Source organism: Callorhinchus milii, unplaced genomic scaffold (assembly GCF_018977255.1).
Source record: "Callorhinchus milii isolate IMCB2004 unplaced genomic scaffold, IMCB_Cmil_1.0 Scaffold4, whole genome shotgun sequence".
NCBI classification, from domain to species: domain Eukaryota; kingdom Metazoa; phylum Chordata; class Chondrichthyes; order Chimaeriformes; family Callorhinchidae; genus Callorhinchus; species Callorhinchus milii.
This window is the reverse complement of record NW_024704745.1, coordinates 14,386,583-14,403,510: the sequence shown is the minus strand read 5'-3', so window position 1 is coordinate 14,403,510 and position 16,928 is coordinate 14,386,583. Positions and strand designations below refer to the sequence as shown.

General features: G+C 39.4%; 1 protein-coding gene across 1 annotated transcript in view; it reads left to right on the top strand.

Annotated features, from left to right (window-relative positions):
* vwa8 (von Willebrand factor A domain containing 8) overlaps positions 1-16,928 on the top strand; it is a 135,041-nt gene that overhangs the window by 32,155 nt on the left and 85,958 nt on the right. Inside the window, exons 10-14 of the mRNA XM_042334046.1 lie at positions 143-262; positions 2,909-3,043; positions 3,160-3,237; positions 5,908-6,068; positions 6,491-6,604. Coding sequence (XP_042189980.1) covers positions 143-262; positions 2,909-3,043; positions 3,160-3,237; positions 5,908-6,068; positions 6,491-6,604 — 608 coding nt within the window. The remainder of the gene's footprint in view (positions 1-142; positions 263-2,908; positions 3,044-3,159; positions 3,238-5,907; positions 6,069-6,490; positions 6,605-16,928) is intronic.

Here is a 16,928-nt window from a genome sequence, read left to right as displayed (position 1 = left end):
AATGTAAGTTCTAATTGGTGACTGGATATTTCACCTGGGAATTTCGCTCACTGAGACTTACAGTGAGATGTACTCAACCCATGTCGTTGAAATACAAAGATTTGTTTGATAGATAAACTGACCATGGTTTTTTTTGTTTCAGACATTCGAGTTATTGGAATCCAGAAGTCCCTGCATTCTTCAAATTGTTTCTGCAATAAAAGGCAAAGCTTCACATGCACAAGTCACTGTCCAAGTCAGTGGCAAAGAGGTGGCCTTTCAGGTAATATACTTCCCACAACAATAGAATTATCCCAACATATGTTCTTGATGCATCTTGTTTTGTAACACGTCCGTTTAATCGTTTCCCTCTATTGTGTTATTGAACTTATCAATAACACTAAGGACATAGCCCAGCTCAATGGTTAGAGCACTCACCTCACAAGCAAGAGGACCTGGGTTTGATTCCCAGCAGGGCAAACAAGTTTCCTTACTCCACATGCCTCTGTTTACCTAGCAGTAAGTAGGAACTTGGTTGTTAAGTCGATTGGCAGATCACTTTTCCAGGGTAATAATTCCTTCAAAAATAATTTGGTCACTCAATCCACGGCTGTTTATCCCACAAATAGCCGTTGATTGTGTGACCAAATTATTTTTGAAGGAATTGGCTGCCGCGTATCGCCCACAAAATATACAGTTGATTCACTTTACAGTATATTCTGTGAAGCGCTTTGAAATGTCTCGAAGTCCTGATAAGGCACTATATCAAATGCAAGGATTAGTAAGGATTATTATTTTGTCTGTGTGCTGTTAATATTTTCCTATTGGGTAACTGGGTTAGAGCTTCAGGGATTTGTGCTAACTCTTGTGTGTATTTTCTGCATAGATGCGATAGAGAGGTTCAGTGCACAAAAACAAGCAAGATTACATCTTGCATTAAATGTATATAAGCTCCTGTCCTCATGGAGATGGTCTTGTTTGAATCTCCAGATTTATGCTTAGATAAGATCTGTCTCTTTGTTTTCTTTTGCCAGTCGGAGCTGGTTTTATACAACTCCAGTCATTATGAAATCAGGCCATAAAAGGGTGAAATCAGGAAGCATTTTTNCATTCGAAGGATGGTAGAAATTTGGAATTCTCTCCCCCAAAAGACTGTGGATGCTGGATCCATCCACACGTTTAAGAGTGAGGTTGATAGATTTTTGGCAGGTCAGGGTATCAAGGGATATGGGGAGCAAGTGTGAAATTGGAATTGAAAGGAATAGTTGAGGTACAGATCAGCCATGATCTAATTAAATGGTGGAACAGGCTCGTAGGGCTGAATGGCCTACTCCTGTTCCTATGAAGAAGAGTCGTGCTGCAAACCTTAACATGTCTGTCGGATGCCGGATGTTGATTGCTCTGCATTTGCAGTTTTGATTAGTTTTTCATTATTGAGCAGGGCCGGGGTTCCCACATTTTATTACCTTGGTACTTAATGGCTAATAATGCGCAAACGAACCCAGTGTCACTCCATGTTATTCCTCAAATTAGAGGGTTGTTAGACCGGTGGTGGCAATGTGACATTGATGATAGCAATGTGACATTGCTATGTTAGTTACCCCTACACTACCCCCCTCCCCCATGCTCGGGCCCCGACACCTGACTGTTCAGCGCTTTGGGACGTCCTCCCGATGTGAAAGGCGCTCTACAAATGTAATTTTGTTGCTGCTGCTGTTGTTAATGGCTCACCTACTCCAAAGTTTAATTGCTCGATCATCTATTGACATCAGATATTGCAAATTACATTGAAAAGTCATCTTAGTTCAGTGATAGTGATGGGTGATTCTCTGATTGATTGAGGACCAGGCAATGTGATTTCCTGGTCAGTACATTCACTAAAAGCATTGGATTGCGTTATTCCAGTTTACTCTTTCATGCCTCAGTGCACTTCAGTGGATCCCCTTATTCTCCTTGGTTCTAAAGAATGTAACCGCAGTTTAGTCAACCTCTCATCATAGCCGAACTCCATCCCTAGTGAAAATCTGGTGAATTGTCACTGGATGCCCTTCAACGTTAACCTATCCTTCTTGAGGCTAGGCACCCAATACTGAAATCAAATGAGGTCTTACCTACACTCAATACCATTTCAGCAGGATTTTCTTGCTTTTGTATTCCTGACCCTGATTATAAAGCTTGGAATCTGGAATTAGCTGGATGTAGTGCTGCATGTATTTGAGTGCTGGTGAGTTGAGGCTTAGAGTGCCTGAGACCTGTGTATTGCTTTTTGCGCTGCTTATGTTTTAATTTTGAAAGTCGCTGGCTTGTATACAGAACTAATGCCATCATTGCCTTGTTGCCACTTGATTTGCTTTAGCTAATTAACTAATGGTAGAGTGGAGCTGGAGTTGTGCCTGTTAGGTAGCAGGCAGTTTGTCTACAAATCAGTTATTACACAACGTTAATTACCCTAAAGCATTTGAGATGTTTTTATGTGATAAGACACTATAATAACAAATTCCTGAACGTTCCTTTCCTTATCAGATAAATATTCCTTTACACTTCATTGCAAGCACAAAAACAATCCCCGATGATACCGGCCGTTCAGCTACTGGGAATTGTGACGATGGCCAGTGACCTCAAAAGAGGTCACTGGCCATCGTCACAACTCCCAGTAGCTGAACGGTCAAAAGAGGTCAAAAGCTTCTACTGGCAGAATTACCAAGTTTTAAAGTGTAGTAAAATGATTTGCCAAACCTTGGCAATGTAACTTTCAATGGATGTCACACCAGGGTGATGGAAGAAAACATAATGACATTTTTGATTTGTAAAGATCTGTTTATTGAAACAGCTTTTTTTTTGTTATTTATTTTGTTGACATATGAAGATTTTTATTCCATTGCTTTATTAACAAGAAAGTCTTACTATTTCTTATTTCAATTTTGAACAGGTTCCTATCGGAACAAGACCTTTGAGGTTGCACACTACCTCGCAAGATTTTGTTAGGACAGACAACCATGACCAGCTCCTGGCAGAGATGATGCAGTCTCACATGGTGAAGGACATATGCCTAATTGGTGGGAAGGTAACTAGAAGTTTTATTGGGTTTTAATATAACAAAGCTTTCTTTATACCTCAATGTTACAGTGCGTTTGTCTGATTCATTAAAATAAAATCCATCAAATGAATTCTGTCTTGCAGGGATTTGGGAAAACCGTGATTGCAAAGGAATTTGCTGACCTTTTGGGTTACAGCGTTGAACCTATTATGCTCTATCAGGTAAGCTTTTATGCACATCAAACTAATTTTTTAAATATAAAATTGAAGTGTTTTCTAAACTGAATGTAAAGTTTAAACCATTCTAATCCATGGCATGAATAGATTTTAGGTAGGGCCATACGTGGGATTTTTTNATCAGTCACCCGAGAAAAACATTTAAAATCAGGTATGTTTAGCACTCTTTTGCTGATTATGTTCATATAGTAGGATAACTTAATCTATAATAATAAAATTAATAATCATTGTATTTGATATAAGATCTTTCACATCAGGAAAACATCTCAAAACCATTTGCTGAATTTATAACACAATACAAATTTATATTTTAGCATCTTTCACGTCAGAGCGACATCCCAAGATGTCTTATTTACTGTAAAGTTTAGTAGTTGTATATGTTTCAAGCGAATGCAGTGGCAATTTGCTCAGAGCAACGTCCCATAAACAGACATGCAATGAATGACCAATTTTATCTGGGGCATTGTTAGCCAGAACACCAGCAGAAACTCCACTCACTTTTCTGGCAGAGAAGTTGGGATCAGTTTAACGTATCATCCGAAGGAAGGCACCTCTGTCAATGCAGCCCCTTCCCCCAAGCATATCACTGGAGTGTCAGCCTAGACATGAGCTCAAAGTCCTGACACAGCCTTGAACCAATTACCTTCTGACTCATAGGCAAGAGTCCTATCCACTGGAGATGTATAGTTTGGAATGTTTAGTGCCTCCAGGGAAAATGGACGCTTTGAATAATTATTCTCCCCTGTTGTAAAGTTCATGAGGAAAGAGAGGTTCTTGTCCTAAATTAATGCAGGTGAGTAAGAGCCAAGGGATAATCTTTTTAGTGCACTGCCAGAGTGAGAAGGGAATGGGGGAGTTTCAATAATTGATTTTTGCTATTTTAAGAATTCTGGTCTTAGACAAGTTAGAAAAAGAAACCAGTGATGTATTGTGATATGAGACTGTGATTTCTGTTTCAGAGAAATGATTATTGTTCTCTACAGTCTAAAATTTTGATTCAAGAGCAGAAGTCTTAAAATAGCAGAACCAAATTCAATTATTGAAATTCCCCATTCCCTTCACACTCTTGCTGAGGCTGAATTGATTTTGAAGCTATCAAATCAAATTTAACATTTATTGCATCCAGATGTGCTTTGAAGGTTATTTTTTTCCCCCTTGACAATCTTGAATGTCATTTTTTTCTAAATCGATCTAAATAGGTCAGAATTACAATTACACCAGAGTCCTGTAACGTATTAGATTCCCAGGCAGGGCAAAACTTTAGGCAAGTTTCATTACTCCACACGCCTTTGTTTATCAGGAGTAAGTAGGAACCCGGTTGTAAGTCGATTGACAGATTGCTTTTCCAGGGGTAATAATCCCTTCAAAAAAAAACAATAATAATAATTTGGTCACTCAATCCACGACTGTTTGTGGGACATTGCTGTGTGCAATTGTCTGCCTCATTCTGCCCACAAAATATACAGTCAGTTCACTTTACAGTATATTCTGTGAAGCGCTTTGAGATGTCTCGATAATGATAAGGTGCTATGTATGTCAAATGTAAGGATTATTATTAGATGCCATTTTTTTTCTAAACAGATCTGAGCAATATTCAACTGAGTAAAAATTAAGGGCACTGCAGAAGGTGGAATAGTCATCCAATGTTGCTTGATAGGTTTCCTGATGACTCAGTGAACTTCATTCATTGAAAAGCTCAGCCTTACTGTCTGGAAATGTTCCCTGATCTATGTTGAATTCCTTGTTTTGAGCCAGAGCAATACCAGGGAAACTGGAGTTTATGCTCCAATGACTCGGTTGGGAAGGTGAAAATCAGCCAGGGTTCCTGCCGCTGATGGCTATCCTCTAAATTCTCATGGAGATGACCACATGGATTGGGAGGACAGATTCAGACTCTGTTTCCATGCCCCTCCCCCCATTCAATTTGCTATCATTGCCAATTAGGTGAATTAATGGAAGATCACCCACAAAACACACAGTCAGTCCACTTTACAGAATTATCCGTGAAGCTCTTTGAGACGTCTCAACAATGTGATAAGGCACCAAATTAAATGCAAGGATTATTATTATTAGAAGATGACCAGGTCCCATGGAGTTGTACGCAAGTAGGAGGGAAAATAATTTAAAACTACTTATACTTAAAATTAGTCAGAAATATATTTGATGTACTATAATCATAGAATGTTTTTGGTGTATTGTATTTGTGCTGGTGACAGCTCCTCTAATTGGAGCTATCTACTTTAATCCCATTCTCCTGATCTTTCCCCCCACCGCACCCTTTAATATTTTTTACTCAAGTATTTAGTTAAGTATAACTATTCTTAAAGGAACCTTGAAGTCGTTTTGAGGTTCCTTTTGAATAGTTATACTTAAATACGCTGTACAACTACACCGTACAACTAAAACACTGTACAATTAAACATTTTCTTATAATATATAATCCTTGCGTTTAATTGCAAGGATTATAAACATTTTATTCGCCTGTTCAAAGGAGTATTTACCGTAGGTTCGAAGAACACCCCCATTCGGAGAATATTGTGTCTCTGTCAAGGTCGTGTTAAAGATGTATACATTTTTACACATATGCGTTTATTGAACCAAACCCAGTGTAGCCGGAGGTTTGTTTTGACGTTGAATCTTCTTGTTGTGTTACAGGACATGACTGCCAGAGATCTGCTGCAGCAGCGCTACACACTTCCCAATGGTGACACTGCCTGGCGACCTTCACCTCTGATTACTGCTGCCTTAAAAGGAAAACTCGTTGTCCTTGATGGCATTCATCGCGTTAACCCTGGAACCCTATCAGTTCTTCAGAGGTAATGGTTCTCTGCTTTCTCACCATGCCAGCCTGACTCAGTTGCTGTCATTCTCCCATCTGGGTCAAAAGGTTGCATTGTGGATTCAATCTTAAATGTCAAAGTCAGACGTCAAAATAGTTATTTGGAGATTCAGAGAATTGGTGCAACTAAGACAAGCTAGATGGGTGCAGTGAACTATTCCCATTGCTAGCCTTTATGGTCTTATACATTCGCCTTTAGCTCGTAATGTACAAGCTGAAGGATGTAAGCCACAAAATATACACTTTACAGTGTATTGTGTGAAGCGCTTTGAGACGTCTCTAAGACGTGATAAGGCGCTATATCAAATGCAAGGCTTAATATTCTTCTTATTATTATTACCATTAATCTACATAACTGCTTATAAATGAATAAACTGAATAATTGGTTTTCCTCAACAGGTTAGTCCATGACAGGGAATTGACACTTTACGATGGCTCCAGGTTACTCAGACCAGACAGGTATCAGGCTCTAAAACAGGAGCTGCAACTTTCTGATGAAGATCTACAAGCCAGGTATTGTTGTTATTGCTGATCAGTTCATGTACTAGAATATAACAGGGCTTCTGATTTTTGTTGTTTACCGAATAAAAACCAATAAAACATCATGATACAAGAAAAACGAAATCAGTGTTTATCCAATAAAAAAACGGAAAAACACCACAAATTGTTACCAGTCCTTACGCCAACTGCACATATGTTACTCTCGCTTTCCCCTCCGTGTGAGAAGATTCAGACGTGCTTGCGCACACATACATTTGTGAGAGGAGGGAAGCACTGAGCGTGCGTGAGGGAGCCTTTGGAACCCAGTCTGTTCTGCACACAGAAAGGAGAGGGAGGCTTCCTCACGCATGCGCAGAACCTGCCTCCTCACAAACAGGTCACCAGACACACCTGACACAGAGTGGCGAGAGGTGCCCTTATGCATACCCAGGGCCTCCCTCCTTTTACAAATGTGTGTGTGCACAGGCACGTCTGAATCTTCTCAGTTCAAGTAAGTGAAACCTGCAATTTTTAGAACTCCAAAAATTGCTAAAATTAAACCCCCCCCCCCAAATAAAATTTTGAAACCCTGAAAAACAGAAGCCCAAAATATAACATCATTTGCAAGTGATTTACACTTTTGAGTTATTTGACCAAAGGCACATTTGCACCTTCGTCCCATGCAACTAAACCTTTAAAGCTTTGATTTTCTTTGGTTTTCATCATATCTGAATGAAACCATGACCCATGAAGTTTTTGTCAAGTTTTTGTCACCTGAATATGTGAAAGGTGCTTTAACAAATGTAAGGATTATTCTTGAACTAACAGGCACATACATGTTTTTTTCATCTGATAGACTAAATAGTGGTGGGGGACGAAACAATGAAAATGATTTATTAAATATGTACTCGATAATCATTCCTTTTCACTAAATATACAATTAGGGCCACCTGTACACCTGTTTACACATCGCGCAAAGGAGAGAAAAGAACTTTCACCTTTATAGCTTCTGTAATATTGAACAAACTCAAAATGCTTCACAATAATTACTGTCAAGTGTAGTGACTTTTTTGTAGGCAAAGTCAGGAGCAATCTTGTCTGTTTATTGGACACTAACATTCAGTGTGAGGTGAATGATTTATTAAGCTGGAGGATTGTTGAGCAGGATACGAAGAGAAACTCCCTTCTCTTTTTGAATAGTGTTATGGCAACTTTTCACATTCATCTGAAGGAGTGAATGTCGAAAAATATTGGGCTCCCCCAGCACAGCGCTGAGTGTCAGCCTAGACTATGAGTTCAAAGTCCCGTCTGGGACTTGGACCCTCAATTTTCTGCCCCACAATTTTTAGAAGTCAGAATGTGACCTTCTGAGTCGAGCTGATGCCTAATACAGCTGTCTTTACATTTGATTTACACAAAGGTTACATCCGGAGCATAATAGTCTCCAATGTTAAACCCGAGCAGCTGTTAGTAGTATACAGAACATCCAACACAGCAGTTGCAGCACATTACAAGCTAGATACAAGTCAAGGAAATTATAAAACAGAAAACTGGGAAAACAAATGCCAATAAGCTAAGTCAGGATTGCAAACTTTGTGTGAATATGTAGTTGTGATTGAGGGAATGTCTAAGTCCATCTGCTGTTCTTGACAAAACAGCCCTCACACAAAAGCTCACAAGATTGATCAGGATGAAGAAGGCCTTTGGGTCCATTGGATCTCATTCTTTCAGATTACTCGCCCTCGTGTTTTCCCATCACAGGCAAACTCCTTTTTTTTTCCTTTATTTTTTCCTTTACCTACTTTATTATTTCCTGGTGTCTGATCTGAAATTCCAAAGCGCTTCACCAGATATACTGTCAAGTGAATTGATAATCAGTGACTGACCCAGAATTCTGAGAGGATAACTCAAAGTCGGATTGAGAAACTGGGAGGTGAAGACTTAAAGGAACATGGATATGATATGGAGAACAGAGAGGTATAAGTATTGAAACATTTTCTGGGCAAGCTACAACAACAACAACAACAAGATTCCATTTATAAAGCGCCTTTCACGCCAGGAGGACGTCCCAATAAGCTAATAAGGAAGCATCCTATTAACATAACATAACATGTAGGAGCAGGAGAAGGCCATTCGGCCCTTCGAGCCTGCCCCGCCATTCAATCACGGCTGATCTTCTAATCTAACTCCAGCTAATAACCTGACCCTGCCTTATCCCCATATCCCTTAATCCCTTTTGCAATAAATATATCTATCTTGGTCTTGAATATGTTCAAGAACTGAGCGTCAACAGCCCTTTGGGGTAGCAAGTTCCATACATCACCACCCTTTGAGTGAAGAAGTTCTTCCTCAACTCAGTGTGAAAGGGCTGGCCTCTGATTTTAAGGTTGTGACCCCTGGTTTCAGTTTCTCCAACCAGGGGAAACAATCTCCCACTATCTACTCTATTATGCCCTTTGTTGATCTTATAGGTTTCTATAAGATCCTCTCTAATTCTTCTATATTCTAGAGAATTGGTCAGCCTATCCTCGTAACTTATCCCCTTCATCCCTGGTACTAACCTAGTAAATCTGCGCTGCACCCCCTCCAAGGAAAGTACATCCTTCCTTAAATAAGGAGACCAAAACTGCTCACAGTATTCCAGGTCTCACCAGGGCCCTATACAGTTGCAGCAAGACTTCCCTACTCTTATACTCTAATCCTTTCATAATGAATGCTAACATACCGTTAGCTTTCCTAATTGCTGCTGCACCTGCAGACTAACTTTCTGTGATTGGTGTACAAGGACACCCAAGTCCCTCTGGACGCTAACACATTCCAATCTCTCCCCTTCTAAAAAATAACTTGCTCTACTGTTGCTACCTCGGTAGATGACTTCGCACTTCCCTACATTATACTTCATCTGCCACTTGCCTGCCGAATCACCTAACCTGTCTATGTTATGCTGCATTTTTTTTAATGTCATCCTCTGTGTTGACACTTCCTCTTAATTTTGTGTCATCCACGAATTTAGATATATCAGCTTTGATGTCCTCATCTAGATCATTGATGTAGATGGTAAATAGCTGAGGCCAATCTGAAAAGGACCCGTTTATCCCTACTCTTTGTTTCCTACCCGTTAACCATTCCCCAATCCACGTTAATACGCTCCCCCCAATTCCGTGGGCCCCTATTTTTTGGACTAACCTTTTATGTGGCACCTTATTGAATGCCTTCTGGAAGTCCAAATAGACCACATCCACTGATTCACCCTTATCTAGATAAACTTATCTATCATATGATCTCAATAGTGACCCACAGAGAATCAGCTGAAGAATATAAACATTTGGGGGCAAACTAATGTGTGGGTCTGAACCACACACATTATATACAGGATACAGTACAAAGACCAGTTAAGGAATGAATATAGGACAGAGACAAGTTCAGAGAATTATTTTCATCATTATTGTTGCAATAAAGGGTTGAATGGTTTCTGTGTAAAATAAAGAGCATCAGCATCCAGTGAAGTTCGAGAAAAATATCTGGTTCACGCTGATGTCAATATGTTGATTCCAAGAGTGCCTGTAATGTGGTGTTTAGGAGCTGGCAAACTGCAGTTAAACCTCAAGCTCTTGCCCAGAATTGAGTCCAAATAAAGAAGTGCATTCTGCACACTCAGAGCTGCACTCAAGAATACTGAACGCCATTCCAATCATTGCAAATTATGTTGTATAAACTACAACACAAAACAAAACCAGGAAAGCAATGTTGCTATTAAAGAAAGTCATCCGATAATTTGTGCATTTGCTTAATTTAAGAGTTTGACTGAGCAGAGGATAGAGAAAGAAGATTGGTGCTCTCAGAGTTGGTGGAAGTGAGGAGGGGAAGCCATTTTTAAAAAAATAAAGAATATCACAAAAATGGGGATCACAAAGACGCGATAAGGCGCTATATCATGTGCAAGGATTATTATTATTTGATATAGCGTCTTGGCACGTCTTCGAGACGTCTCAAAGCGCTTCACAGATTATACTGTAAAGTGAATCGACTGTATATTTTGTGGGTGAAACCTGGAAGCCAATTGCGCACAGCAGTGTCCCACAAACAGTCGTGGATTGAGTGACCAATTTATTTATTTATTATTTTTTTTTGAAGGAATTATCTCTGGAAAAGTGATCCGACAATCAACTAACAACCAGGTTCCTACTTACTACTAGGTAAAGAGAGGCATGTGCAGTAAGGAAACTTGGCCAACGTTTCGCCCTCCCGGGAATCGAACTCGGGTCTCTCGCTTGCGAGGCAAGTGCTCTAACCATTGAGCCACAGGACTCCACTCAATTGAAAGGTTCAGTTAATAAGAACCCTTAGATCTTGGGGGAAAGGATATCTCTAATTTCAAGAAACTAGAGTTTCTCTATCCTGGTGGAGTGGAGGGAAAGAAGAGGTTTAGAACCAGAGAATTTTCCATGTTATGAAATTGCCTCCATAACCTTCACGCCAGCCACGTGCCATTTCCAGCTAAACGGAGTAAATAACTTTTACAACACATATTGAAGTGACAAGTCTGTGTTCTTTCCTGGCTGTAGATAAAGGGTTACAAGGCACATTTCCACAAAGAACAGCTGTATGCTTTAATTTGCCATCTTCTGCTTCAAAGTTATTTTGATCTGAAATTACATTCGTTAGTGACCCAGTTCCAGGCATTTAAAGAAGGAAAGAAAATTATTTCAAATGTCACACTTAATACAGCAATTCCCTGGTGGAAACTGACTGTCTATTTATAGATGGTTGCAGCAGGCTTTTTATATATCATCTGGTCATAAGACCAGCAAATAGCCTTTGTACAGGATAAAAATAGAAGCTGCTGTCTGAAAGTATCATCTGATACAAAACCAGAGGGCATATTGTTATAATGTGAAGGGAATCGAAAAGGTGCTTCAATTTTTAAAAAATATGTTTAAAAGAGTCTTAATTTCAACACTTTGACATTAAACTCCCATTGATTGTTGACACTGCTGTATTTGTGTGACAGCATAATAAATTGGGACCCGGTTCAGATATTTTCCAGTTTTGGAAGGTTCACTGTTGCGTGTTTATGCTTCATCTTCTCCTCGTAGTGAATACTGGGGCTCAGCGCAGTCAGTTCTCATGCTAGCAGACATTTCCATTAAATGAACAGTGTTGGTTCTTGAAAGCACCCTTTTTTGGAATTCACCTCTTTGCTCTTAGCAACAGATCTGAAACAGTCGATTGCAATGAATTACTCTTACATCACCAGTGTAACCTGCACATCGCCCACACATTATCTTTTTAAAAGGCAAAGAAAACCTGTATTGAATGAGAATCATAGAATGTTCACAACACAGCAGGAAGCCTTTGTGTCTGCTTCTGCAAGCTGACTCACAGCTATCTACTCTAATCCCATTCCTCTGTGTTAACTAATATCTTTAATATATATGTTCAGGTGTCATCCTGGCCCAGTTGGTAAAACTCATGCCTCTGAGTCAGAAGGTTATGGCTTCAAGGCTCATGTCAAGATTGAACTCATAATCTTGCCTGGCACTCCAATAGGGTGAGAGTACTGCATTGTTCGAAGTGCCATCCTTCAGATGAGATATTAATCCAGAATCCCATCTACCTGTTCAGGTGGATGTTAAAGATCCTATGAGACTATAATAATAATAATCCTTGCATTTGATATAGCGCCTTATCACTTCGTTGGGATGTCTCAAACGGCTTCACAACATATATTCTGGAGTGAATTAATTGACTGTGTTTTGTGGGCAAAATGCGGCAGCCAATTGCTCATAGTCTTTGTAGAGGATAAAAATAGAAGCTGCTGTCTGAAAGTATCAGCAAATAGTTTTTGTACAGGATAAAACAGTTCTTTATTTGAAAAGAGAAGTGAGTTTCTCTCTGTGTGCTGACCAGCTCGATAAAATTAATCATTCACTTCATGCCTGTTTAATAATCCTAATCCTTTCATTTGGTATAGAACCTTTTGCGTCGGCAGAGCGTCTCAAAGCACTTCACAAGATGGACTGTGAAGTGAAGTGACTGTATTTGTAGGTGAACGTGGCTGCCAATTTTTACATTGCAGTGCCTCACAAACAGCCATAAAGTGAATGACCAATTTAACATTACAAATATTTATTCAAATGCACATTTGATTGACATTCTTTGGTATCAGAGGTGAAAGAACACCCAGCATGAACTGATGATGAACCACATAGCCAATTTGCAGTGAAATTTTGACCATTTGGAGATACTTTAAAAACAGAGGAAATAAATGAAAGTGATCTATATCTGGGAGATTATTTCAAGACCATAATGAACAACAACGGACAAAATGAAATGAAGGGAGAAGAGGTTTCCAATACTGCCTGACAACTGCTATTTTGTGCCTCTCTGTAAAACATACAGGATTAGCAGCCACCTTAGGTACACAGAAACCTTTTGCATAAGTTACAATAACAATGTATGGAATGAGAAAAGAAACATACAGGACCGTGAAGCCTTTAGTCTCTTTCCGCGGACCGCGTACAGCCCAACTCACATGGACTTTGTTCCACTGTTGCCCTTAAGAAAAAAGGTCTGCTTTAATACTCCCCGAACTCTGCTGAGCAAACCTGCACCAATATTCATAATTAATTCATCCCCTCAATCTGGTGCCCCAAATGTAATTTGAGCAAACCCCAGGATACTTTCCATCCATCAGACACGGTTACCTATTTGCCGTGGCATTTCTATGGTGCCGACTGATCACGAAGATTTACTGCTCTTGAATGTATTGCTTTCAAATGGAACAGTCCGTAAAACCAATTAAGTGTGTAACAACTTGTACTGGCATGAGGTAAAGGACACCCGTTCCTGGCAATTTAGGACACGTTTTGCCAACTAACCCTGTTTTATAAAGCTATATCATTAGCTATTGGTGCTAAATCACTATAATTGCAATAACAACCTAGATTGCTGGGGACTGGAGAAAAAGCCCATAGATCAATGGTGATAGTGCGGAGAAGCCTATAGATCACTAGGGATGGGGAGACGATACCTTATGTGTTTTAAAAAAACTACATGGCCAAAGTAAATGTCTCCAAACTGCTACATTTTAATCTGATTGCCGATATAAATGTGCAGAGAATGATTAGGAAACAATGTTATTACGCTGCTATAAATGCAAGTGCAAAAAGCAATTGCTTACAACAGTAACCACAAAATCAATCAAATGCTCTGTAGTTATGATTGCTGTTCAATTAGTGGATTATTCTCTTCTAGATGAGAATATATAATTTAAAAACATCCATCAATTTACATTCTAGAACGTTTTCCGCTGCATTTGCTGTGTGCTTCTGAATATTAATGAGCCAGTACAACACTTAATTTATGTGTGGGGGAGGAAGTCTGTCGTCCCTAGTTAAGGTTCGGAGTTTTACAATATTAATCCTTAGAGTGGCCTTTAGCATAAGGAATGGTGGTTATAAGGATTGATGAACCTAATGCTTCTATTGCTGGTACAAAAGACGGTTTGAATATTTCACCCACAAAATATACAGTTAATTCTCTTTACAATAAATCCTTTCACGCACCTCTTGTACATAATATGTAAATCTATAGTTATTAACAAGTTTTTTTTCAATATTAATTGCTGAAAACAAACATTGGGAATTTTAATCTGTCTAATAGTCACTGGGTCTAATTAGCTACAGGTAATAAAACCAACTCAAAGCCTCTGTGTTTTTTGTGAATGGCACAGATGTATCTTAGTCCATAATAAATTTGTTGAATATTAGGACAGAAATGTGCTCCCGTGCAAACACTGGACGTGTTGTGATGATGTGGCAGGAACGCAATCTTGTGCTTTGTCGAATAATATGTCTGGCTTGATTGTTGTTTTCTGTGGCATTTTCACTGTTACTGATGTTGTAGCTAGTGCAGGTCACAGAAGCTGCTGCCACACACAGCCCGTTATCTCCTGAGGCTAGATTCAGTCCGAGGAAGCCAAGAGTGTCTTCTGAATGAAAACTGAAAGGCTGTGAATAGTATGGGGCCTTGACAGACCAGCTAAATATGCCTTATTCATTTACAATTAATTTGCCAAGATAATTACCCATTTGTCTACTTTTCTATAGAGAATTTTCTGCTATGTTCCAGTTAATATTTTGTAGCAGGCAAGTCGAGGATTGTGCCTGGTGGAAGTTTTGATCCACTATAATTGGAAATTGCTGGGCAACTGCACCCAAAGCCGTTATTGTTTTGCCTGCAGATTCCAGTAAGCTTTGCAGCAGTAAAGAAGTAGGACATGTGGCATTTCTATCTGGTTTCAGACTCATTTGATTGGGGTTTTCCATGTTCACGATCTTTCAAGAGTTGCACAAAACATTATCTGATGTGGGAAGCCAAATTGTTGGTCATACAGACTTTGGCTGCTGTGTTGAGTCAGGCAGAGTTTACTTTATCTTCCTCTGAACTCTTACTGTAATGCTGACAGAGTGCTGGCCTGAAATTCCTTTTTTTACTTCTGTGGCCACATTGCTAACTAATTGCATTTTGTGCGTTGTGCCTTTTTGCTTCTCTGCAGAGATGTTTCACTAATTCCACTAAATGTCTTCTGATAGGGAGACGGCAGAATCTGTTAGAATAAAATGTTGCTGCTGCTTTGTGCAGTTAATTCAGTTCACAGTTTAAATCAACTTGAAATCTAGTCTGTCCAGAAATGCTGTATATTCTGTCTTGATTCATAGAACAACAACTTGCACTTATATAGTGAATCAGAGTGCTTGAAATTACATGGAATGCTGCAAATACAAATTTACATCATCTATACAGTGCCTTTCGTGTCAGGATGACATTACAAACACTGACTGGGCCCTCAAGCTGAGGTTGCAGCTGGGGGGGTGGGAGGGGAAACCTGACAAAAACCATACTCAAAGAGGTAGGTCAACGAAAGAGGCCATTTGACCCAAATACTCTGTGCCAGTGTTTTATTCTCCACATGAGCTACCATCTCTCCTACTTGTCTCTCCTATATGCCCACAAAGACCTGAGTTCAATTCCAGGCAGGGCGAAACCTTGGGCAAGTTTCCTTACTCCACACGCCTAATAATAATCCCTCCAAAAACAATAATAAATTGGTCATTTTCAATCTACGACTGTTTGTGGGACAGTGCTGCGCGCAATTGGCTGCCGCGTTCGCCCACAAATATACAGTCAATTCACTTTACAGTGTGTTCTGTGAAGCGCTTTGGGACGTCCTCCCGATGTGAAAAGCGCTATATGAAATGCAAGGATTATTGTGATTATTATATACAGTCAATTCACTTTACAGTCTATTCTGTGAAGTGCTTTGAGATGTCGAGAAGACGTGAATATCAAATGCAAGGATTATTATATACCTCTCTACTCCTATTTCCCTCATATTTTCTTTTAAATGCATTGATTCCTGCTTGTGGCATAGAAAAATAATTATATTCTAGATTTATCATCTGGCCAATTAGGTGGATTACTGGAAGATTGCCCATAAAATACCAGTCACTCCATTTTTCAGTATATTCTGTGAAGCGCTTTGGGACGGCTCGATGATGTAATAAGACACAATATCCAAGACACTAGGTGAAGGGTGCTACATACGTGCATGTCCTTTCTCTCCTACCTGCTCACTCACTTTGCAAATAAATTTGTAGGTCCATTGTTTAGGGACACAATTTCTTAAGAGTTTTAAGACATGTGTGATTATGTGGTGTTTACCACTCTTGCTGATTGTAGGGGCTACCTCACATAATACTTGTAAGATTAGGAAATTCAGCCCTGATGTGTGCTAGTGTGACAGTGATAATTGATTCCCTATCACTGTGTAGCAACCTATGTAACACAGATATAAAATAACAGATAGTAAATGGAAACCATTGCACCTGGGTGAGGAGGCCAATAGGAGATTGCACACCAATTGAATGGGTCAGGGGGCCGTGGATACCACACAAGAAGAACAAGAGGAAAGATTGGGCATTCATAGAAAGGGGCTCAGGATAATCCAGTGTTGGCAGTGGGAGGGTTCACATTACATGATTGCACAAATTGGAAAGAGACACTTGCAACAAAACGGTATTGCAATAATAAAAGGATTAGTATTGTAACAACATATCATTAGTAAAACTAATTTGTCTCACGATAGTCTAATACCAGCTCACGTTCCGTATTAACGGGTGAACAATTTAACACTTTGATGCATTCTGCTTCACAATGATAGGAAGAGACAAAATAAAAGTGTGAGAATCGGCTTGTGAATTTATAAATTCAAATCAGTAAATATGACTGCTTGAACAAGTCATCCCTAAACTCCCATATTTTAGCAAGGATTACTTTAAATACAAAATTGAAT